At 36.4% G+C, this 25,546-nt stretch overlaps 1 protein-coding gene across 2 annotated transcripts in view; it reads right to left on the reverse strand.

The window, feature by feature from the left end:
- Positions 1 to 25,546, reverse strand: part of ULK4 (unc-51 like kinase 4) — a 730,095-nt gene that overhangs the window by 570,945 nt on the left and 133,604 nt on the right. For both annotated transcript variants that reach the window (XM_074195881.1, XM_074195880.1), the window contains one exon: positions 12,246 to 12,353. In XM_074195881.1, the coding sequence (XP_074051982.1) occupies positions 12,246 to 12,353 (108 nt within the window). The remainder of the gene's footprint in view (positions 1 to 12,245; positions 12,354 to 25,546) is intronic.

The following is a 25,546-nucleotide window of genomic DNA, read 5'->3' on the forward strand; positions in this document are numbered from 1 at the left end:
TCTATGCCAATAAATCTGACAATCAGTGAAATAGATAGATATTTACAAAAAGATAAGTTTCCCAGATCAAATGAAGAGGAAATTAAATGCCTAAATAACCCTATCTCAGAAAAAGAAATTCAACAAGCCATTATTGAATTCCCTACAAAAAAAATCTTCAAGTCCAAATGGATTCACAAGTGAATTATATCAAACATTCCAATGGTTCCAATTCTATATAAGCTATTTGGAAAAATAGGTGAACACGGAACTCTGCCTAACTCTTTCTATGACACCAATATGGCGCTGATAACTAAACCAGGAAGAGTTAAAACAGAGAAAGAAAATTATAGACCTTTTTCCCTGATGAATATAGATGCAAAATACTTAAATAAAATCTTAGCAAAACAACTACAACAAGTCATCACTAGGATAATACATTTTGACCAAGTAGGATTTATCCCATGCAGGGTTGGTTCAATATTAGGAAAACTCTCAGTATAATTAATTATATCAATAGCAAGCCTATCAGAAATCATATGATTTTATATATATATATATATATATATATATATATATATATATATATCAATATAATGTAAAAGCTTTTGACAAAATACAGCACCCATTCCTACTAAAAACACTAGGGAGCATAGGAATAAATGGATTATCTCTTAGAATAATAAGCAGTATCTATCTGAAAGCATCAACAAGCATTATATGCAATGGGGAGAGGCTTGAGGCATTCCCAGTAAGATCGGGGTGAAACAAAGATGCCCATTATCACTACTACTATTCAATATTGTATCAGAAATATTAGCTTCAGCAATAAAAGAAGAAAAAAGAAATCGAAGGAATTAGAACTGGGAAGGAAAAGACAAAACTCTCACTCTTTGCAGATGACATGATAGTATACCTAGAGAATCCCAAAAAATCATCTAAAAAAACTACTAGAAATAATTAGCAATTTTAGCAAAATCACAGGCTATAAAATAAACTCTCAGAAATCCTCAACATTTCTATATATGACTAGCAAGATGCAGCAGAAACAGCTAGAGAGAGAAATTCCATTCAAAGTAACTTCAGACAATATAAAATACTTGGGAGCCTACCTGTCAAGGCAGACTCAGAAACATTTTTAAAACATTACAAAACACTTCTCACACAAATAAAATCAGACTTAAATAACTGGGCAAATATCAACTGCTCATGGATAGGCCAAGCTAATAATTAAAAATGACAATTCTACCAGAATTAAACTAATTAAACTTAGTGCCCTGCCAATCAAAATTCCAAAAAATTACTTTAATGAGTTAGAAAAATTGTAAGTAAATTCATATGGAGAAATAAAAAGTCGAGAATCTCCAGAGATTTTATGAAAAAAAAGTGCAAAAGAAGATAGCTTGGCCCTACCAGACTTAAAATTGTGTTATAAAGCATAAGTCAGCAAAACTGTCTAGTTTTGACTGAGAAATAGAGTGGTGGATCAGTGGAACAGACTAGGTACAATAGCAGGAAATGATTATAATAATCTACTGTTTGATAAACCCAAAAGAGTCCAGCTATTGGGATAAAAACTCTCTCTATTTGATAAAAACTGTTGGGGAAAATTGGAAGTTAGTATGGAAGAAACTTAGATTAGACCAACACCTCACACCCTATACCAAGATAAGATCAAAACGGATACAAGATTTAGACATAAAAAAACAATATTATAAGCAAACTAGAAGATCAAGGAACAGTTTACCTGTCAGATCTATGGAAAGGGGAAGCAATTTATGACCAAGGAAGAGATGGAGAATATCATTAAAGCAAACTGGATGATTTTGATTACTTTAAATTAAAAGGCTTTTTCACAGAAGAAAACCACTGTAACCAAGATCAAAAGAAATGTAGTAAATTGGAAAACAATCTTTATGACTAGTGTTTCTGACAAAGGACTCATTTCTAAAATGTACAGAGAATGGAGTCAAATTTTTAAAAAAACGCCATTCTACAATTGACAAATGGTCAAAGGATATGCAAAGGCAATTTACAGATGAGGAGATCAAAGCGATCCATAGTCATATGAAAGACTGCTCTACCTCACTACTTATTGGAGAAATGCAAATTAAAGCATTTCTGAGGTACTACCTCACACCTCTCAGACTGGTCAATATCACTAGAAAGGACAATGACCGATATTGGAAGGGATGTGGGAAATCTGGGACACTAATACATTGTTGGTGGAGCTGTGAACTCATCCAACATTTCTGAAGAGCAATTTGGAATTATGCCCAAAGGGCAACAAAAATGTATATATCCTTTGATCCAGCAATACCACTACTGGGTCTATACCCTGAAAAGATGATGAAAAAGGGTAAAAACATCACTTGTACAAAAATATTCATAGCAGCCCTGTTTGGGGTGGCAAAGAATTGGAAATTAAGTAAATGTCCTTCAATTGGAGAATGGCTTAGCAAACTGTGGTATATGTATGTCATGGAACACTATTGGAAAGGGAAAGCAATATATAACCAAGGAAGATATGGAGAACACCATTAAAAATAAACTAGATAATTTTGATTACATTAAATTAAAAAGCTTTTGCACAGATAAAACCACTGTAACCAAGATAAAAAGAAATGTAGTAAGTTGGGAAACGATTTTTACGACTAGTGTTTCTGACAAAAGACTCATCTCTAAAATGTATAGAGAACTGAGTCAAATTTTCAAAAACATGGTCAAAGGATATGCAAATGCAAATTACAGATGAGGAAATCAAAGCAATTCATAGTCATATGAAAAATTGCTCTAAATCACCAATTATTAAGGGAATTGCAAATTAAAACATCTCTGAGGTACCACCTCATACCTCTCAGACTGGTCAACATGATGAGAAAGGACAATGACCAATGTTGGAAGGGATGTGGGAAATCTGGGACACTAATACATTGTTGGTAGAGCTGTGAACTCATCCAACCTTTCCGAAGAGCAATGTGGAATTATGCCCAAAGGGCAACAAAAATGTACATACCCTTTGATCCAGCAATACCACTACTGGGTCTATACCCTGAAGAGATGATGAAAAAAGGGTAAAAACATCACCTGTACAAAAATGTTCACAGCAGCCCTGTTTGTGGTGGCAAAGAAATGGAAACTGAACAGTTTCCTAACCGCTTAGGAAACTAAGCAATTCCATCAATTGAGGAATGGCTTAACAAACTGTGGTATATGTATGTGATGGGACACTATTACTGTATTAGAAACCAGGAGGAATGGAAATTCATGGAAGCCTGGAAGGATTTTCATGAACTGATGTTGAGTGATATGAGCAGAACCAGAAGAACATTGTATACCCTAACAGCAACATGGGAGTGATGATCAACCTTAATGGACTTGCTCATACCAACAGGGCAACAATCAGGCGCAATTTGGGGATATCTGAGATGGAGAAGGCCATCTTTATCCTGAAAAAGAATTGTGGAGTTTGAACAAAGTCCAAAGACTCTATGTACCTTTAATTTTTTTAAAAATTGTCTTATTATGTAATTCTGCTATGTCTCATACTATATGTTTCTTCCTTAAGGACATGATTTCTCTCTCATCACATTCAACTTAGATCAATGCATATTATGGGAATGATGTAAAGACTAACACACTGCCCTCTGTGGGGGGCAGGGGTAGGGAAGCAAGATTGGGGGAAAAATTGTAAAACCCAAAATAAATAAAATCTTTCTAAAATAAAAAAATAAAAATATATTAAAAAAAAAGAAGAATCCCCCCTTCCCTTTTCTCTTTCACTACATACCAGCACAACTACCACTGGCTCAGTGAGGGAGGGGCTAATCTCTACATGGGGCCGCTGCACACCTACTTCCTTCTCCCCACCTTCTGAAATTCCTCCATCTAATTCCCAATTCTCCCAGTTTAAAACTTAAGCTAGGTCCTCAGACCCAGAAATGCCTAAAAGAGACATTTATACAAGAGAAGACATAGAACAAATACATACACTCCGAGGGAACATTCAAACTCACTCACACAGCACTGGATCCAATCATCTTCCTTCCTTCTGGCTTCATTGGCTTCTAGTTACATGGCTCCCTTGCCCCTCAAATATGGAGGCAACCTTCCCCTTTTAAGATTTTGGGGAAATTCCTGGAATGGGAACCCAAATTCCCCTCCTTTGGAGCACCCTATCATCCTCTGGCCTATCCTTGAGGATAGATCTTCCACCTGGAAGACTTCTCAGCCAGTTGGTTCTGGTCATCAATGCCACCCTGGAAATTATCCCTTTGCCTTGGTTCTACTCCCAGACATTTTAATCACTCTCAGCTCCAAATCTGGGGCTCCAAATCCAGACCTATCTTCCCAGGAATTTCTCAATATTTCCCCAGCAAAAAACACCAAGAAAGTGGGCTTGAAATCAAGCTATTTGTGTGCATTATTTTTTTGTGAAAAATACCAGGCAAAGAGATTTACATTAATTATCTCGAGACAAGCCCCCAAATTGTTATAAATAACTCTAAGTCCAAAGTGATTAAAACGGTTTGCATTAAGAAATCTTAACAAAATGGCACACCTCTCTCATGGTGGGAGAGAGGGGCCTATCATTATCATTTTAACAGATGGAAAAGAAACAAGTCTATTTAGAAACTTCATATCTTCAAATGGCATTGAAGGAATTAAACCAAAAAACAAACTAGATCATAGAGGTGGTTTGTTTCTGTTCTAAGGGTTTTAAGAGGGAAAGAGAAAGAAAGGAAAACAGAAAGAAGAGGGAGAGAAAACCTACTATGTCTTATAATTGAGGTATGTGATAAGATATGCACATCGTAAAGGAAGTGGGGCTTCAGATGAACCTCACTCTTATTTGAACTGCAAAAATGACAGTTAATATACACATATACTCTCACATACACAAGTCATACAATTTAAAATACATAAAACCTGACATGGACAAAAATGGGGGTAGGGAGAAATGGTTAAAGAGAAAGGATAATACCAGGGAGGAATAGTTGCAGTCAAAACAAACTTCCTGACCTTAAAGAGGGAATGAAAAAACAAAAAAGAAAAGAATGGAAAACTAAAAAGGTGCCAATTACTTAGGAAATGTATGAACATACTAGGATATTATTACACCACAAGAAATGATGAAAGAGAATCCTATTAAATTATGTGTATAAATAATATAAAATTATACAGATGGAGGCAAAGAAAATCAAGAAGACAATTTATATAAGGACAATAAAACACTAAAGTCGGCTAACTTTGGAAGACTTAAAACTTCAGATCAATGAATGCTATGACCAATCACACCTCCAGAGGGCCTAGGATCAAACATGCTATCCATCTCCTGACAGGGTGATTAATCAATAGACTGTTCTTTGATCTTGAAGAAGCCAATGACATCAAGGAAGTGATGTCATGAAATGTAGGTAATTTGGATTAAAGTGAGGGGATGTTGTGCAAAAAAACCCATTCCTAACTTACCATCTCTTCTAGAACCAATTGGTGTGGGTGAAGGAAAAGACTTAAATTTTTAAATGGCATCATTGGGGATTTTATTTTCAATGCTACACTTATTTGTTTCAAGAGTCTTTCTCATCCTCTGATTTTAAAGGTAGGACGAGAAAAGAATTTTCCATAATGATGCATATATATTTACATAAGCACATATACATTATACATGCACATTGAAAAAAATTTTAATGTGCAGAAGAACACAAAAGAAAATTTAGAAGTAAATACAATCAAGCAGGGCAGTTTTGAAAGTTACATGTTAAAACTTATGTATTTTTAAAAAAGCAAGCAGAATGAAATGAAAATTCACAATACCATATTAATCTTTTTTTCTTCTGCTGTGAAATGCTCATTCCCCCTCCCCCATTGTTTAAGATCCCAAGTATATGATAAACAAAGCTTCAATAAAAGTAATAGATATGCTGGTAATTGTTTTATCATGATGATTATTGAGTCTACAAAGGTATTTATTAAAACAGATTCAGCATCAGAGTCCATAAAATTCTATCAAGCATCATTTTTATATTTGAAAGACTTAATACTCAATATTACCTGAGAATTTAAAAGTGAATGGCACTCCTGAGGAAGAAAAGAGCAAAGATTAAAGATCAAAGGGGCAAGAATGAATGAATGAATAAAGGGACATTTATTAGGTACTTGATAGGGATATAAACACAAGTAGGGAAAATAATCCCTGCCTTCACGGAGCAAATGGAAGTCACAAGACATATATAATTATAGTATTTCTTAAATAACTAATAGGTTTAATTAACCAATAATTTTCACGAAATTTCATAAATATAATGTTAAACTCTCTTCTGGTGGGATCCGGTTTTTTTCCCTCTGAAGGGATGTTGTCTGTCCACTGAAGCTCCACATGGCCAGCTAGATGAGTCTCAAGCATGCCCCAAGGACAGGCCAGGTGGGCTCCTCTGTATCCTTCCCTGCATCCATCCTGCATTTTGACCCACATCCGTCCCTGCATCCGTTCCCACATACGTCCCTGCATCTGTTCCCACATCCGTCCCTGCATCCTTCTCTGCATCCATCCCTACATCCATCCCTACATCCTCAGTGAACAAAGGTTGGGCTGTGCCAACCTGCCCCAGTCAGGGAAGGCCCCGTGTCAGACTGCCAGGTGGGTTGCACCCACACACACAAGTGCAGTCACTGACTCCGAGTCAGAATTAACGCAGATTGTCAGAGAACTGCACACATCGATTGTCTAAGCAAATCAAGGCTGTTGCCTGTGCCAGTGAGGCAAGCAGTTTTGTTTTTCCGACTCTTTAGCACAGTGCCACCACGTGGTCATGCAGTAACATAGCAGCATTGTTCTTACTGCAAGGTCTGTGGACATTTTCTCCAAAATACAAGATGGTAGCTGTCTGTGCTCAATCCTGCCTATATTAAATACAGTAATGTCCATATCGTCTACATGAAGAGAGACATCTCTTTATTTAATTTAACTGTCACTTAAACAAGCACCAAAGAAAATATTATAAGGAATAAAAAAAAAAGGTGGGTGAATCTATGGAGACAATGGAGATATAAAGCAAGGTTTCTCAAGATTTCAAGTCTTTAAAGGTTGGGTACAAAAGTAAGAAATGGGAGCAAATGGTCAGTGTCATGATGATACTATCTATACCTTAGTAACAGAGAATCTAAAACCCAAAACAAGCAAAAGTTTTTGAAAAAAGATTTTTGTTTTGAGATCTTTTAGGTATGTATATTGTGAAAAAGATAATGAAGGAAGAATAAACCTATAGTCTACAGCTTAATGAAAGAGCATATATAAAAACAGAGCAAAAGCAAAACCAAATGGAAGAAAGAAATTATCATACTGCCTCCATTTCTTCTACAAAAGTAAAAAGATTTTCAAACTGCAAAGGGTAAAACAATATGGTTAAGATAGTCTTAAGACATGTGGGAGATTGAAACAATAAGCACACTACTCTTTAAATGAAGTAAAGTCATTCATCTATAGGTAAATTTTCCCTCTATGCCAATGATAGAATCAAAATTCCTAAAAATCTCAACAGAGTTAGAATACAAGTATAATAATAATATCAGATTCAGTAGGGCTAAGAGATCACAGGCCATATGTCAGAATTGTAACTTAATAGCAGTGCATGTGGGGGAAAAATAAAAAAAAAAACTTTAGAGGAGAGAATTGCCCTTAAGCAAAACAGTGATGTAGCAGTCAAAACTCTAATGTAAGAACTGCAAATCGTAGTCAATACCTGAGAATTACCCTACCACACAACCTAACGCATTCAAGAATAGCAGAAATAGAATTACAAAATACTCCTTACAGGAATGAAGGATGATATGATGTGGAAAGCAACTTTATCATTTAAAGGCACCCATGCTACAGAAGAGAAGGTGCTGAGTTTGGAATCGGATAAACCTGTCCAAAGTGGTGTCTGACACTACCTGGCTCTGAGACCCTGGGAGAATAATTTAGCTTCCGCATATCTCAGCAATCACCCAGGACTGAAGTCCTAAGAATTCCAGGGCTACCCCAACCTGATCTTCTGCTTCCATATTCTCCTGTCTCCACCCATCCTCCTAAACTATAGGTCTGATCATGTCACTCTTCTACAAGAAGCTATCGTGGTTCTCTCATCATACAGATGAAATACAAATGTCATTGTCTGGAATTAAAACCCTTAACAATCTGACTCCACTGATCCTTCCAGAATGATTGCACATTATTCTCTCTTATTCAGTGCCTGCTGTCTCCTACCTCCACACCTTTGCACAGGTGTTCTCCTGCCTGAAGTGTAAGATGAACTCATCTCCCCCTCCTGGAATCTTGAGTTGGCTCAAGGTTCAACTCCAGGGCCAACTAGAACACAAGGCTCCCTTGAAATCAAATTTCAATTACCATTCATATGTTTTCCATTTATCAGGTTATATATTTTATTTTCCCCAAGGACTAAATTTCATCATCATCATCATCATCATCTTCATATTCCTGGCACTTTGTACAATGTCTGGTATCTGTAATAATTAGGTGTTTAATAGATAGTTGTTAACTTGCATGGAGAGTTCATCACTTCATAGACTAAGTCAGAAAACACATTAGAATTCATTAAGATAAACCCCTCATTTTGCTCAGATAAAAGAGGAAGAAGATGATGACAAGGAGGAGGAAGAGGAGGAAAAAGAGAACAAGGAGGAGGAAGAAGAAGTGGAAAAAGGAGGAGGAAGAGGAGGGGGAGGAGGGATAAAAAGAAAAAGAAAAATGGCATTTTTAGAACACCTATTATGTGTTTTACATTAAGTAACTTATTTGATCCTCACAACATCTCCATTTTCAGATGGGCGGGGGGGGGGGGGGGGTTCAATGATTTGCCCGGGGCCACCCCACTAGTCTACTTCTGAGGCCAGATTTGAAGGGAATTCTCCTAGGCCTGACTCTCTACCAAGCACACCCATTTATCCATGAAAATTCAGGTACCAAGCAGAAAAGGAGAATTCTAGCTCCAATTATAGGGTTCTTTCTCTTGTGCCATGCTGCCTCCCTACCAGAAGTATTTGTACATTCTATTCATCATTCATGATTGGATCATGCTAACATGACAAAAATGATGCTATGTAATCTTATTTTCGAGATTTACTCTCTTGGTGCTGAAATTTTTTTCCCTTTCATCCCAGTGCTGAATATTTTGTGCCAAATTTGAACCAAAATACAAATTTCACAAAGGATTAATTGCAGTTGCAGTTTATGTGAGCTTTTTCCTATCTACCTGATAATTGAGCCCAAAACCACTAAAAAAACAAATAAAATTTATAGAAAATGTGTATTTTATCAACATAACATACTCCCACACTGAAAGGGTTAAGGATAAAAACATTCAAATTTTATAGAACTAAAAAAAACAGACATTGAAAAGAACAAAAGTTGTGGCTTGTTAAGGAAGAAGACAAGGAAGGGGTAAAAATGAATGAGACTTAGCTTTCCTAAGTCAAAAATATATCATAAAGTAATAATAGTAAACTATTTGGAAAGGCAATTGTCAGAGTAGACTAGAAAAGCAAAGCCTCAAAGGAAACAATATAGCGGACTAGTGTTTAATAAACAAAAGTACAGATAATAAAGATCTCCCTCCCTTTGATAAAAAAAAAATGCTCAGGAACATTCTAAGAGAACAAACAGTGTGTAAGAAAATATATAGAATGTCCCCAAAGTCTCACACCAGTTTTAAGCTATTAAAGCTATTCAAGCTTAAACTATAACCATTAACCAAATATCTAATGAGAAATGGCTATTAATTATATATCCTTTGTCAAATTCCTTTATTGGTCTATTATTAGATTTTTATCTGAGATGTTTGTAATAAGAATTGTTCAGTTTCTTATTGTTTAAATTATACTGACTTTGTAAAAAAGGCATTCAATTTTATTTGATCAAAATTTTCTTTTTTCTCTTTAATAAGAAACCATGTCTTTAGATCAGATTCCTTTCACCATATAATCTAGTAACTGACAATTAAATAAAGGACCTAAATGTAAAGTTAACATATAATGGTTCCTTTCACAACCAGAGACAACTTGAATCAGAAGGGTAGTTCATAACCAAACAAGGAACTGAAGAGTTTGATAAAACAAAAATTTTGATTACATAAAATTAAATAACTGGTTTTTTACAAAATGAATTTAATTGGAACATTATGATAAAACTGTTGACTGTGAACAATCCTTACTACAAATATGTGATAAAAATCTGACAGTTGAGCAAAAACTTGATACACAAATCAACAATTAAGGGTCATTTTCTAATAACTGGTCAAAGCATACATAGAAAGCTCTAGCATGATTTTTCAGGATGCTCATAATATAAGCCCTACCCCCCCCAAAATAAGCCCCAGTTAAGAGCATCAGATAGACACATTTAATGCATCCACTGCAACACACAATAGACATAATGAATTACAAAATAATAAGATATAATTAAATATAAATAAATTGTATTATTAACTTTAATACTTAAAATAATTGATAATATAAATTATAATTAAATTTTTGTAAATGCCTGGGTAAACACATAAACTCGAAACTTATTGTTGAAGACCAATTGGAGTACAGACAATGCATGAATAAGTTGCACACTAGATAATGTCTGGGGGGAAAGAAAGCCCCACCATCATCACTAAGAACAAGAAAGATAAGATTGAATATGTTTCAGGCATTTATTTTCTTGAAACCAAAAATGCCTGGTGTCCACAAGGAGTTTAAAGAAATGGGTTGACTGAAAGCTGCCATTTATTTTGTGAGGTGGCCAAAAGGGTCTACTGGTCTGGGAGTCAGTTAGAACTCACTGAGCTAAAAACGTGAAGAACTTCCTTGCAGAGAGACTAGAGCAGATAAAGATGCCTACCTCCAGATTCCGGATAATGCAAAAAAACAAAACAAAACAAAAAAACAAACAGCCATTGAAGGACCATTTGTGCATGAAAATCAATGACTACATTGTAAATAGACTGGCGAGAAATCAGCCTGGACAATTTGTGAGGCTGAGTCTGCAGTGGGTTGGAATACTGACCACTAGGCTCCCAAAGCACCACGAGCATGGACAAGAAGTGTTCTAGACACTGATCATCAACAAACATTATTGAAGGAGAGCTCTAGGGTTGGACATGAGAAATTGGGACCAATGGTTCTACAGAAAATGAAGGTACAAGAGAGTCAGATTGGAATTCAGGTATTGGAGACTTATGATGATGTTCCAGAAAAAGATGACATGACTGTATTTAAATAAATGCAGATTTCTGAACATGAAAAAATAAGATATCCCCTGAAAATAAGTTCTAATTATTTTGGAGTAAAAATTAACATAAGACCCAATCTTATTTTAGGGAAAATACAGTACAAACAAATCGTTTTCCAAGAACACTTCTAAGGAAGAAATACAATAAAAAAAATTTTTTTAATTTTAAATGTGCTATGATTCTAATGATAAAGAAAATGCAAATTAAACCAATTTTGATGTTTCATATCCTAATCATAAAAGAAGAAAAATGTAAAAGGATCAGAGAGAACACAGTTGGTAGAGACAATAATTGGTTAAAGCAAATTGGAAAACAATTTAGTAGTACAGTGAGAAAAGTTAGAATGCACATTTGTATCCTTTGTCTTATTAATCTCTCTTCTGGGCCTAAGACACAAAGACCAGCATTCTCTGTGGCAGGAGAAATTTGAAAACAAAGTAGGTGCCCAGTGATTAGAAAATGAGTGAAATAATCTAGGAATAAAATGAAATATTATAAAGAAATGATAAATATTAAGAAATTATATGAAATAATAAATGTGGTAAATCCAGAGCAACCTCAGGAGGTTTGTAATGAAAATTCTGGCAGAACTAGAAATCATACAACTACAATAATATAAACAAAAACAACACCAAAGCATATCAGGATTCATGTTAAATAGGTACCAGTCCCCTGAGGCAGAGAGTATATATTAGAAATGTCTTCTCTCCCACAAGGAAATTAAAGATGGCAGCACCTAGAGACTTTGAGTCCATTGGTTTGACCTGAGAATGTCCCATGCTTTGAAGTATCAGTACTAGAGTCTCTCAATCAGTCTGTGTCTTGAAGGGTAGCCTTCCCAGTGAAGCTCCTTAGGCATGCTCTAAGGGCACAAAGCCAAAACTTTTTTTATAGAGTAATTAAGTAAGTAAATTATAGAGTAATTTCTTTGCTGAAAAAAAAATTCAGGACATTTTACCCAGAATTATAAAGTGAATTAGACATTCTTACCTGACTAGCTACAAGGTAGATGAGTTCCCCAAGGGTCGGTAAAAGGCACTGTTTTAATTTGCTGTTCCTGAAGTTTTCCCTAATTAGTTCAGTTAAGAGAGTAACTGCCTGAAGAGAGAAAAAAAAGTAAACAAAATGTATTATTAGATTTTTTTCTAGCCTTTACATATAAAGGATGATTCACTCTACACAATTTGCCTTTTCTTTTCTGAGCTAATTTAAAAAGAGAGCTAGGATAGGCTCCACATTCTAGAATGAAATGCAAATACATCTGTAAGGGAAAAATGATAGAGTGACATGTTAGATTGTTTTCATGTGGTATTCTCTTCTCACCAAAACTAAAGCTTTAAGCAATGAAGGTTGAGATTGTACTTCACCACCAACATCCCAAGCCCCACCTTCAGTTTCATCATTACATCTGGCTCTGACCCATCTGAAATGGAGGTCTGTAGAGATGTATGAGCAGAATTCAACAACTTCTGCCACATTATAAATTCGGACTGTTCAGTATTCTATCTCCCCCATGCTAACAGACTCCTGGGCCTGCCTCCCCTTCCCCTGTTTATTCCCCAATCCCTATCAGTCAGTATAACTGGCACAGGTACCAACCATATACCCTTAGCCACTAATCATCAGTAAACATTATTAAATACCAGGGCACTATTACAGGCTTGGAATACAAAGGGTAGGCATCATACAAATGTGAAGTTTATGTGTGACAACACAAAAGATACATATATAGGTAAAGAAAACAAATAAATAAATTATGAATAAATAAATAAATAAATAAATAAATAAATAAATAAATACATAGATGAAGGGAGTAAATATAAAGAAGTGCAAATGAATTAAGTATAAGGCAGTTTAGAAGGGAAGGAACTAGCAGCAGTGGAGACCAGGCAAGATTTTAAGCAGCAGATGATATGTGGCCAATGTCTTGAGATAAAGGGGGACTCAAAGCGGAAGTGATGAGAGAATGGATTCCAGGCTTAGGGAGAAAGGTATTGTGTATGAAACAAGGCATATCAGTTTGGTTGATCACAGAGCAAAGAGAGGGAATAAATAGTCAATGAGGCTGAAAAAATAGGTTGAGGCCAGGAGAGGCCTTAGTTTCTTATCCTAGAAGACACAGAAAGCTCAAGAAATTGGATAAGGGAATCATCTAGTCAGATATTTGCTTCAGGAAAAACACTGGCACCAGGATGAATGGAGAAGGCACAGACTAAGGAAAGTGGGTCAATTGGGAAACTATTGTAGTGATCTAGGTGAAAGGTTTTCAGAGGAAGAACTAAGGTGGTATCTGGTTGAGCAGAGAAAAGGGATCAGATCTGAGCAAGAGCACAGAGGTGGGAATGACCAAGGCTGTCCACACACTGAATGTACTGAATGAGAGAAAATATGGAATCAAAGGTAGTACTTAGCTACAAGGCTGGGAGATGGAAGGTCGGTGGTGTCTTCTAAAGAAATAAACAAGTTTGAAGAAAGGGAAGTTTTGCAAGGAAGAAAATGAGTTCAATTTCAGATACAACCAGTTTCAGTGTGTCCAGGGTATCCAATTTGAACTGCTCAAAACACACTGGAGACCTGGATGAAGCTGCAGCATATTGCTAAACAAACACTTACGTTGGGGAAGTAATATAATCAAGGTATAAACTGATGGACATCCTTCAAGTTCCATTGGACCCAAGGCTGCCAGTCAGCAACAGACAGGGACAGTTCCTCATGTCTTGGCTTCCCCAGTGCTCAGCCGGTGCCTTATACACAGTGGACTTGGGAAGACCTGGACAGAAGCTCCAAGGAGGATAGCATGGCTGGGTTGCAAAGACCTTTCTGAAAGACCTCCCTAGATCATCTGAGAACAGAAGTGTGACTAAAAAGCCCTCTCCTAGTTGGAAAAAATTTCTCTGGAAAAGTCAAAACCAAGAAATAATTCAAATCTTTTGCCACAAACAGGCTTTTTTTCCTGTCACTCATATTCCTGCTAATGGGGAGTTATTTGCTATTTATGAATCATCATGGTTTATACTATGAGATGCTAAGTAACAGGTTTGCACGTAACAGCAGATACAATTATGCAGAGAGGCAGCATGTCTAAATAGTAAGAAGGCTGTCCTCAGAAACATGAAAACCAGCATTAAGGCTTGTCCATGACAGCTACTGGCTAGCTAAGTGACCTTGTACCAGTTCTGTCATCTCTCAATGTCCCTGGTCTTGTTATAAGACCAAGTTGCGGGATGGTTCTTGATCCTCTTTGGTAGAGAAAATTTCTTCACAGAGAACTCTCCAAACTGATGAAATCACAGTTTTAGACAATGGAAAAATACATAGCTAAAAAGAAAAATAGTCCTAATAGAAGTCATGGATTCATTTCATTAATAATATATTTAAAATTACTTTCTACCAACAGTGAATTCAACTCTGTATGAAATATAAACATTATCAGGACCATCCTCAGAGTCCATGTGAAATCCTTCCTTTTTTAAAATTTATTTAAGGCAACAAGGGCTTAATGATTTGTCCAAGGTCACACAGCTAGGCAATTATTAAGTGTCTGAGGTTGGACTTGAACTTAGGTCCTCCTGTGCTCTATCTACTACACCCCCTAGCTGCCCCCAAAATTCTTCATTCTTCAACAATAAGAGAACAAGAGAATCTGAGTACTATCATTTTTTCTAATTATAAGAGATTTAGGGGAACTTCTCAAAGAATTCAATAATAGAAATATATTTCCTAATAACTTATTTTAAAATTCTGTATACTGCATAGACTGCTGTCAAACCTCTACTACAATTAAAAAGAAAGAAAAAGTACAAATTCATACCCAGTAATAGGATATATTATTTTTCTTTGGAAAAACTGACTTCTTCCCAAATAAATTATCCAAAAGTCTGAGGAAAATGTGCATTTCAATGTTTTAATGATAATTTTTATTAAATTTATACTTTCACTGATATAAGAAACCATCAATGAGGAAGTTCCTTCTACTCCTTTGTATTATCATCTGCTCTACAAGAACCGTATGGTGCAATGAGAGGTGGTGGCATGCCTCCTGTCACACATGTGATGATGCCTCAGCTGTAGGATTGGAAACCAGTCCCCTTCCCCCCCAGTCCCCTCGACTCTCAATCAAACTCTCTCTATATATAACTAAATGATTTTGAAGAGTTGTATTCAAATATCTTTAAAGATTACAGAGTTCTCTTTACAACAACCCTGAGATGACAGGGTGGCTTACAGATAAGGCTAGTGAAGTTCAAAGAGAGGGCACTCAGTCCATTTCACTTATCCTGACACTACACCTAAGTTCATGGACTTCATGTTAAATGTTGATTAAGTACCGACTATGTTCTAGTACTCTGGAACACGCTTGGAGTATAAAACAAAATCAATCTCTGTTCTCAGGGAGCTAACAGCCTATTGCTGTGTATATGCAGATAATGAAATACAAAATAGATGAAAAGTAGCTTAGGAGAAAGAGAACTCACAGTGATGAGTGAGACCTCGTGGGGGCTGTACTTGGGTGAAGACTATGGGGGTAGGGGTACGAGAAAGGGAAGAGGCAGCCCGGGGCTGTGCAAAGCGCAGGGGATCTAAAGAAAAAGAGCAGCCATGCCTGCCCTCACGGAGTTTACGCTCTAGTGAAGGACACAGCTGGTCAAAGGGTCGGCTCTCACACTGGGAGGCACTAGAGAGGTCATCTAATTTAGGTGAGGGTCCCAAGGATCGGAGGTTAAAGGCTTTGTTCAAGGTTACAGAGGTCATAGTAGAAAAGGAATCTGGAACCTGGGCTGCTGGTCCTGCAGGACCAGGAAGAGGAGGAAAAACGGTAATGCTCTGAATGCATGGAACGTGGAAGACCAGAAGAGGTTGGGGATACATTTAATGAAGCTTCCATTAAATGAGAGATGTCTATGGGTCGTTCAGGTGGAGATGTCTGGCAGGCAGGTAATACAGGACTGGTTTCAGGGGCAATAATTCAGAAGAGCAGAGGAAAGAAGATGAACAAGAATGGGCTTGAGGTGTGGAACAGGTGATGAGGAGGCCCACGCTGAATAGCCTCTTTCTCCAAAAAGTAGGAGTTGAGAGTCCCTGCTGAGGAGGCATGAGAGGAGATGGCATAAACTACTGAAGGAAATAGATCTGTGATAGCCATTATTGGGTATGTAAGAGAAAAATAGGGAAAAAAGTTTAAAACACAACAATTCCATATGCCTTTTAGAACTTGGAGGTAACTAATTCTATGAAGTACTAATTTTCTAGCCTGCCATTCCAATTTACCTCTTGCCATAGTAGTTCTCCATTCCTATTCATCTTAGTCCAACTAACTCCTCCCAAAATAACACTTTTTAAAAAATGTTTTCTTGAAGGTATTTTTGCTTTATTAAAAAACATGGTTACCTGCTAATAACTCCTCCACTTGCTCGCTCTCTCTCTCTCTTTTTTTAGGTGTTTTTGTAAGACAAATGGGGTTAAGTGACTTGCCCAAGGCCACACAGCTCGGTAATTATTAAGTGTCTGAGGCTGGATTTGAACTCAGGTACTCTTGACTCCAGGGCCAGTGCTCTATCCACTTCGCCACCTAACCACCCCTCCTCCACTCTCTAATAGGACTCTCAGATCAAATCAATATAATCAAGCAAAACAAATCGCCACATTGGCCATATAAGAAAATTTATATTTTATTGCACTTGAGATCCACCACCTCAATACCAGGAGACTGTAGGTAAGCTCTCCATCAGTCCTCTGGAATAATAATGAGTTAATTATATTATATGGATGAGTTTATTTTTCCATGGTGTTTCCCTTCACATTATTGGGGTCCACCATGTAAATTATTCTGATACTGTTTAATTGCCTTTACATCAATTCATACAAAGTTTCTTAAGTTTTTCATAGTTCTTCATAGTCATCTTTCTTATAATGCAACAATACTATATCATATCCCTATTTCCAAATCCACAAAGTGTTCTGATGTTCTCCAGTTGATGAATACCTGATTTCCTTCTAAATCTTTGCTACTACAAAAAGTGCTGCTCTAAATATCCTTAAATTTATGGGACATATCTCTCCCACTTTAATCTTATAAATACTTCATATTGATATTTTTGAGTCAAAGCTTATCTAGAGTTTAGTGACTTTGTTTTAAAGCAAATTCCAAAATCATTTCCTAGAACAACTATTCCAGAGAAGTGGATTTGTGAGGACACATTACAAGGGAAAAGAAAATGTACTAGATAACTAATAATATGCCAGAGTAATCAAAAGTGAACTAAAAAATTGCCAACTCCCCAAATTAAGTCTGTTCTCTGTAGCTACTGTTCCCTGGATTTAGCTTAGCCTATTACTTTTCTTTTTTTTTAGGTTTTTGCAAGGCAAACGGGGTTAAGTGGCTTGCCCAAGGCCACACAACTAGGTAATATTAAGTGTCTGAGACCGGATTTGAACCCAGGTACTCCTGACTCCAGGTCTGGTGCTTTATCCACTACACCACCTAGCCACCCCGCCTATTACTTTTCTACCCCAAAGCTCCCAGTAAGCACAAGAGCATCTTCTGCCAAAATATACTGAAACCAATTCACCTCTGGAATGAATTTGTTAAGTATGTTACTCTGCTCTCCCTCAGATGAAACAGAAGCTCCTTGATAACATGGCTAGTCTGGGGATATTCATCCCATATTCTTACATTGTAACGTATTATCTAATTTCCCCTCTGTAAGTGAATGTGAAGCATTTATAAGGTCACAGAATACCAAAATCTGAGACCTCTAACAGGAAGAGATGTCAGAGGTCACTTGATCCAATTACTCTCCTCATTTCACCCAAGAGAAAACTGGGACAATTTGCTCCAAATTATCTGGGTGGCAGGTCAAGTTGTTGGAATCTGCTGGACTGATTTAAATCCAGTGATTTAAACCCATTGTGTTTTGTCTTAGTGGCAAAATAAATGGGGAAGAGATAGCAATGGGCACTTAATAAAATGTTTACAACTGGCTGATTGTTCCTATCACATCAAAATCAGTATAATTTATCATGACAAAGAACTCATATCTATATTGTTCTTAGCAGGACAGGGCAGGAGAGGTAGTATGGCTATGTGGGAAAATCACTTGTTTTGAAGTTGGATGCCTCTGACTCATGCTCTCAGTGAGACCTTGGGCAAGGCACTTTCCCTACCTGCCCTGTCAGGCCTTCATCTGGAAAATGAGGAGCCTGAATTGAATGGCCTCTCCATCCCCTCCTTATCTAAATCTATGACCCTTTGAATAGAACCAAGAGAACATTCTACATATTAACAACAACATTGATCCCATCACCCTTCCAAGAATGCAGCTCCTCTCAGCATTTCACAGAGCTAGGACAACCCTAGGAGACTGGCTAGGGACAATGTTATCCCCCCTCCAAAGGAAGAAAAAAACCAAACCAAACCAAAAAAAAAAAACCCTTCAGAATCTGATGAACACTACATTCGCTTTTTAAAAAAATATCTCTTACATTATTTCTTTCCCTTAATTCTAATTCCTCATACCAAAAATGACTAATCTGTAACCATGTTTAACACAAATGTACAATATTAACCTATTTGAGGCTGAAGGGAGGGGGGGTGGGAGAGGAGGGTAGAAGGAAATTTTATAACTTAAAAATATACATATGCATGTGGATGAATGTTAAAAAAACGTTTTTATAACATATATTTGGGAAAATAAAATATCAATACAAAATCTATGATCCTTTGAAGCTGGAGGCCCCCCCCCAAGGTATCCCTCCAGCTTTTCCATTCACATCACCTAGGCAGAGTAGAAGCTTTTTGGGAGCCAGGACCATGTTCCCTTTGTTGACCCAACACTTTCCACAGCTTCTGACACAGAAGAAACATTTCATAAGCATTTTTTCATTTCTTCATTATAGTTCTAGCTGAGGTACTAATAATATACTCTAGGTAGAAACAGCACAGGTCTCCATTTTCACATCTACAGACAAAAGAGTTGGAGAAAATGACCAACGCTAAGATCCCATGACAATGAGGAGGAGGTTTTATGTCCTATAAGACTGCTTCAGCCCACCACATAATCTAAGGTGCCACTACTATAGAAATCTTTGAAAGTACAAATAAGACTGAAAGGATGAACCAAGCCACTGTGTGGGACTTCACTCATTTGTTGAATATTTTATACAGAAAATGCAGTGAAACATAATTCTGGGAGAATCCCTTCTTTAGGAGGAGAATTATTTTTTAGTTTGTTTGTTTGTTTTTTGCAAGGCAGTGGGGTTAAGCTTGCCCAAAGCCACCCAGCTAGGTAATTATTAAGTGTCTGAAGCTGGATTTGAACTCAGGTACTCCTGACTCCAGGGCCAGTGTTCTATCTACTGCACCACCTCCCCTAGTAGAAAAATTTTAAAGATAGTATCCTATAATCCTTTCTGCTTTCTTTAAAATTTTCAACAATCAATAATTTGAATTTGTTTGTTAAAAATACAAGTATTTTTTCCCTTTTGTAACTTTTTTTAGGCTTTTTTTTCCTTTTGTAACTTTTGTAAAAGTCTTCTTGTGAAAGTTTTGCCTCCCCACTCCAAAATAAGGATAACTTCTTCAAGGGCATCCACAAGCTAACTATATTAACCTACACTAGGCTCTCTGATCAATCAATCAATCAATAAACATTTATTAATGTCTCCTCATATGTACCAAGCATTGATCAAAGCCTAGTAGATTTGAGAGAGGATAGAGAAGAGAGAAATTTATGCTCTCAGTTACCTCCCCTCCCAAATTTACTGAATGTGTTCCAAGGCTGAGCTGCTCAAAGACTAAGAAAGAGTCCCAAGACCTTCCAAGTTTGGTCGCCTAACCATGGTCAATTACCACCCCCCTCCACACATTACAAAATTCAAGGTCAAATCAAAAGGGACACTTTGGTGACAATCTATTAGTAATTAAGATTTTTTTCTCTACAATTAAGCAAGAATAATCCAGCTTCATATCTTACAACTGATGAAAATTAATTGATTACCTGCCCTCCATATACACGAGACCTTACTCCATTACTCATATCCATTATCTTGAGATGCATTTAGTTATATATTCTTCAACAAAATCACCTGGAAACTAAAATAAGCACTGGCTTCTGCTTCTACTTTTTAGTGAGGAAAAAGGACTTCATACCTATTAGAGGACATCTACTGTTCAATACTGGGAGCTAGAAAGCAAAGATTCATCACCACTACAGTCTCTGAGATTAACCCCTAGTATGTCTCTTTTTATAAGGCTAAGTAAAGCCTTAAGGAAATTTCTAAAAAATAATAATAATTATTATTATTATTATTAACTAGTTTCAATGTATTTTATATTGGATTAAACAGTCTAATTCAGAAAGAGAAGCTGTTATCAAAGACAAACCACAGAAGAAATGAAGCCATGTTCATCATTCATTAATTACCAATTTCTTTTGACAGAGGAGAAAAAAGTCACAGGGCCAAGCAGAGCCAAGTGAACTCTATTTTCTCACTATTTCCACAAAATAAGATAAATTAGAGTTATAATCAGGGAAGTTTTTGTTCACCCCATGGTAGATAGGCCCACCAACTTGGTTCAAATATTAAACAGGCCCTAATTTAAAAATAAGGTTTAAGACTCACCAACAGAGATAAACACTAGCCTTTGGTCTCTATTAAATAGGAAAATAGAAAATTTATAATGAGCTGAAAGTTTTAATAAATCTTCAAGGAAAATATTAATTAAACTTGAGGAATACTAGTGTCTAATTGTAGTTCATAAAATTAGAAAAGATAGAAAATGGATAGTTTTTAAAGGGCCTATTGTCTATAGAATTGAACCAAGATAAAATTATATGTGCATCTTAATAATAAAGTTTACAAACAAGCTTATTTAAGGTTAGCTGAATGGAGTGGAGATTTATCTGAATGGAAAACCTATGCAACTGAGGACTGCAGGTTACTGCTTTTAAATTTGCTCTTTAGGTGCAGCCAGCACAAACTTCAGATTTAAAATCCCCAGGTCTAAGAAAAAGTTTAATGGATACATTAAAGATGTCAGGAGAACAGTAAAATATCAGAAGGCCAATGAAGCTTCTTGCAAAATAAAATTATGATGACAGTTAGACATTAGTTAATGAAGTAACATAATAATTTCAGCAACATTATTAAAAACTACCTTAGTGAAAATGTCTGGTTCCTGATGCTAAAGATTTTAAAAATAGATAAAGCACATGCTCAGAGACATATGTGACATATTACTCAATATACAGCAGATGTCAAAGCCTCCATCATGGAGCCATTTTAGTATAGGTATACAATATATCACTCTTAATTAAGGTACTTCAGTTTTTACTTTTTGAAATAGAGGATAATAAAAAAAATTTTCAGAAAGCTTAATTCAAATTTTCCTTTCACATAATCCAAGGGCAATGGAAAGACAGAAATTGTCAATATCATTTTCTCAAAGACATTCATACCAAAATCCCATTAGACAGAAGAAATGATCTATTTTCTAAAAAGATGTGTAACAATTATGAAGAATAAGGAGCCTAGAGGAATTTTCAAAAACCTGAGCTACCTGAAGGCCTAAAATTCACATTCCTAAATTTCTATTCAGAAAGTTAATATTGGAAAATCCTTCTATTTTCTCAGCATAATATTCTATAGACTTCATGACATTTTCAGAAGGATAAGGAACAAAATTAAGATTTGAGGACTAGGCTTGAAACTGATTGCCTTGTTATCCCTTCACTAAAGTCTCTTTGCTGCTCCACCCCATCCAAAATAATTAAATCAGCATGGAAATGTTGTTCAAAATCATTTGAACTTCAACTATCTAAGGGATGGGAGGTCACATGATTCTTTATTTACAAAAACAGAATTTAAGTTCATGGAACAGAGAAACAAGTTCATCATAATAACTTCTCTACTCTCATTTTCCTGAATGCTCTTGAAGGGTACGCCAAGAGCAACAGGAATTAAGTAAATAAATGTCTCAACAATGACATTCATCTGAACTATTCAGAAAGTGAAGGAGAATTAATATCTTAGTGCTTATTTTGACACAATGCCATAGTGAGAGACAAATCACTTGAAAGGCTGAGAATTTAATACCATTATATAATTATTATAAAATATGCTAATATGCAAGTACACAAGATTTTTCTTTCACTACATATCTGAGGAATGCTTAAACAACAAATTTTGGAGTCTCAAAGTCACACAGTTGCATAAAATTGGCTCTGGCTCTTACTCTAATGTTCCATTGTGACATTTCCTTTGTTTTTAAATCAATTTATTTCATGAATCCATAATTCGGAACAGTTTGTGCCTTTGTGAATTTTGACTCCTTTCTCAGGTTTCAGGGAGCAATTTAGAGATTGAGATCCTATTACTATTACTCTTCTGGTTAAATCAAGTAAAGTGATCCATTAAAGTCAATCCTAAAAGATTTGTGATGGAAAATGCCATCACATGCAGAGAAGGATTGGGGTCTGAATGCAGATCGAAACCTAATATGTTTATTTTTTAAAATTTGTTGAAGATATTTTCTTTCTCATGGTTTCCCCTTTTGTTCTGATTCTTCTTTCATGGCATGACTAATATGAAAATACATTAAACATAATTGAACATGTATAACCTGCAAAAAATTACTCTCTATCATAAGGAAGGAGAGGGGAAGGGAGGGAAAGGAGGAAGATAGAAAATCTGTGGAATTCAATTTCTTATCCAAAATGAATGTTGAAAACTATTTTTACATGTAATTGGGAAAAAAATAAATTTTTTTTAAAAAGGAAAAAAAGGAAAGTGATCCATACCAAGGCTCTGAGACCTTATATAGAAATACAGTTCATAAAAATACTTGTTTCACAAAGTCTAAAGCAAAGCATCCAATGTCCTTTGCCCAAATAAAAAAAAAAACCCACCATAAAATTAGAATCATAAAGCTGAATGGGACCTTTAAGAATATTCACACCTTTTATAGATTAGGAACCAAAAGCCTGAAAAAGCCCACAGATTTGTCCAGTCACAATAACAAATGGCATAAATGGACTTAGAACTTAGAGGAGCCTAAATGAGGGTGGAGAGCCTCCTATTTACATGGCTCAAATTCAAACACATCCAACAAATCCCATTTACAGATGGGCAGTCAATTCCCTGCTTATGTGTCAATTACTCAATAAGCCTTTATTAAGCACTTTTATACCAGTCATCATGCCCATGCCCAAAGACAAACCAAGCAGTTGTTGCCTGGTCTCAAAGGAGTTTGCTTTCCACAAGCACAGGGAAGGCAGCATTTGACAGAACTTTGAAGGAAGGGAGAGTATTGATTGTGCAAACTGATGTGTTTTGTTCAGCTGGATGGGTGATGTAGTCATAGCCATGGCTTTCTTTTTGTCTTGGGGTCCTCAGCATCAAGCTCGGTGCCTCAGAGAGGAGAGAGGCTTAATAAATGCTCGATGAGTTGAAAAGCCATCAGAGAACCAATAGAGAGCCTGAAGACAGCCAGCTGTTTTTATAAACTTGCTTCTAAATAACTGTCACATTATTGAGCTAATGGACATAAAGGGATGCAAACAAAATAAATGTAAAGTAATTGAGAGGAAGCATTAACGATGGAGGAAGCTGGAAAGGTCTCACTTGGCTGGACCACCAAAGGGAAGTGAAGGGTTATAAGAGGTGGAAATGGAGAAGGGCATGGGGGAAAGTGTGGTCTCTGCAAAAAGACCGAGGAGGGAGAGGGTGGGTCAACGTCCAGGGAAGGGCAAGGTGGACATATTAGAGAATGATGTGGCAACAAGCATGGAATGATGGTCTGGAGCCAGATGATTAAGGGATGCAAATAGTGGAGAAGTTTGCATTTTATACTGGAGGCAGAGAGAAGTCAGGTCAACACAGAAGTTTGGTAGAGAAAGGGCTGTAGAGGGGAGAGCTTGGACTACCTGCACATGTAGCCTGGCTGTCCCAGAAGGGAAGATATCTCAAGTCTGTGTCTCCTTCAGGGCCTGCAGAGTACTCTACATGGAGAAGATGCCTGATCTTGATTCTAACCAAGTGAATAAATAATTGAGTGGAGCAAGGGAAGAGGAGGGGAGCAGAGTACTGTCCAAGGCCTCAGGGCTACTCCACATTGATATAGCTATCACGAGAGAAGTCCTTTGGAGATGCACCAAGAAGAACTGAAACATGACAAACTGAATTGAGTCCAAAAAAACCTAGTACAAGGGAATTATGAGATGGTGATGCTGGCTGTTAAGACAGAGGTGAACTTAATAAATTAAAGGATGATAAGAATGGACCTGGAAAAAGATCTGAGTCATCATACCAAATGAAAAATGGTAGCCATTTTTATTATGATACTTTTAAAGTCCAAACTATTTGTGGTCCTTATTGCCAATTTCCCAATTGCTGCTATCAGGACCTTTTAAAACACACATCTATCTGTTGTAGAAAACTTCAAAAAAAAAGACTAATGTGCTTGTTTATGGAACAAAAAGGTTGAGAAGGGTGTTTTTACTCTGCAGTGGGTCAAAGGAGAAGAACTACCTGGACTAAAGCAAAATAGCTGGTGGAAATGGAAAGAGGGAAGGAAGAATGCACAAGAGTTACACCACAGTTCAAGACAGAAATTTTTACTGCATTTTAGTAATGTTTAGTGATATTTATGGTGTCTGTGTGGAAATCCATCCCTACATTAATTAATCATAGAATGTCCTGACATCTGGAATGAATCTATCAAAAGTAAATTAGGGATGATTAAGTCTTTAATCCTTTTGTAAGGATCAAAGGAACTTTGGGTCCATGAATGAATGAAGGTGACACCACACAGAAAATACCTTATGACTAACAAGTATAAAAGACTTGAGATGGAAAATGCCATCTACATCCAGAGGGAAAAAACTATGGAGTCTGAATGTAGACCAAAGCAGACTATTTTTATTTTGTTATTTTTTCTTTCTTGTGGCTTCCCCCACCCCTTTGCTCTGATTCTTCTTTCATAACATGACTAATATGGAAACATGTTGAACATGATTGTACATGTATGACCTGTATCAGATGACTCATTGCCATGGGGGGGAAGGAAGGAAGACAGAAAAAATGTGGAACTCAAAAAAGTTTACAAAAAGATGAATGTTGAAAACTATCTTGCATGTATTTGAAAAAAAGAAATATTCTATCCTTGGTTGAAGAAAATCAACCAAATTCCATGGGGCTATCTATGGTGAGCATGACTCATATAGTTTCAGTTCAATCTACTGGTGTTTTCAATCAAGACACTGGGCGGGGAACTGCTTGGGGGAAGAAAAGAG

This window comes from Macrotis lagotis, chromosome 7 (assembly GCF_037893015.1).
Source record: "Macrotis lagotis isolate mMagLag1 chromosome 7, bilby.v1.9.chrom.fasta, whole genome shotgun sequence".
NCBI classification, from domain to species: Eukaryota; Metazoa; Chordata; class Mammalia; order Peramelemorphia; family Peramelidae; genus Macrotis; species Macrotis lagotis.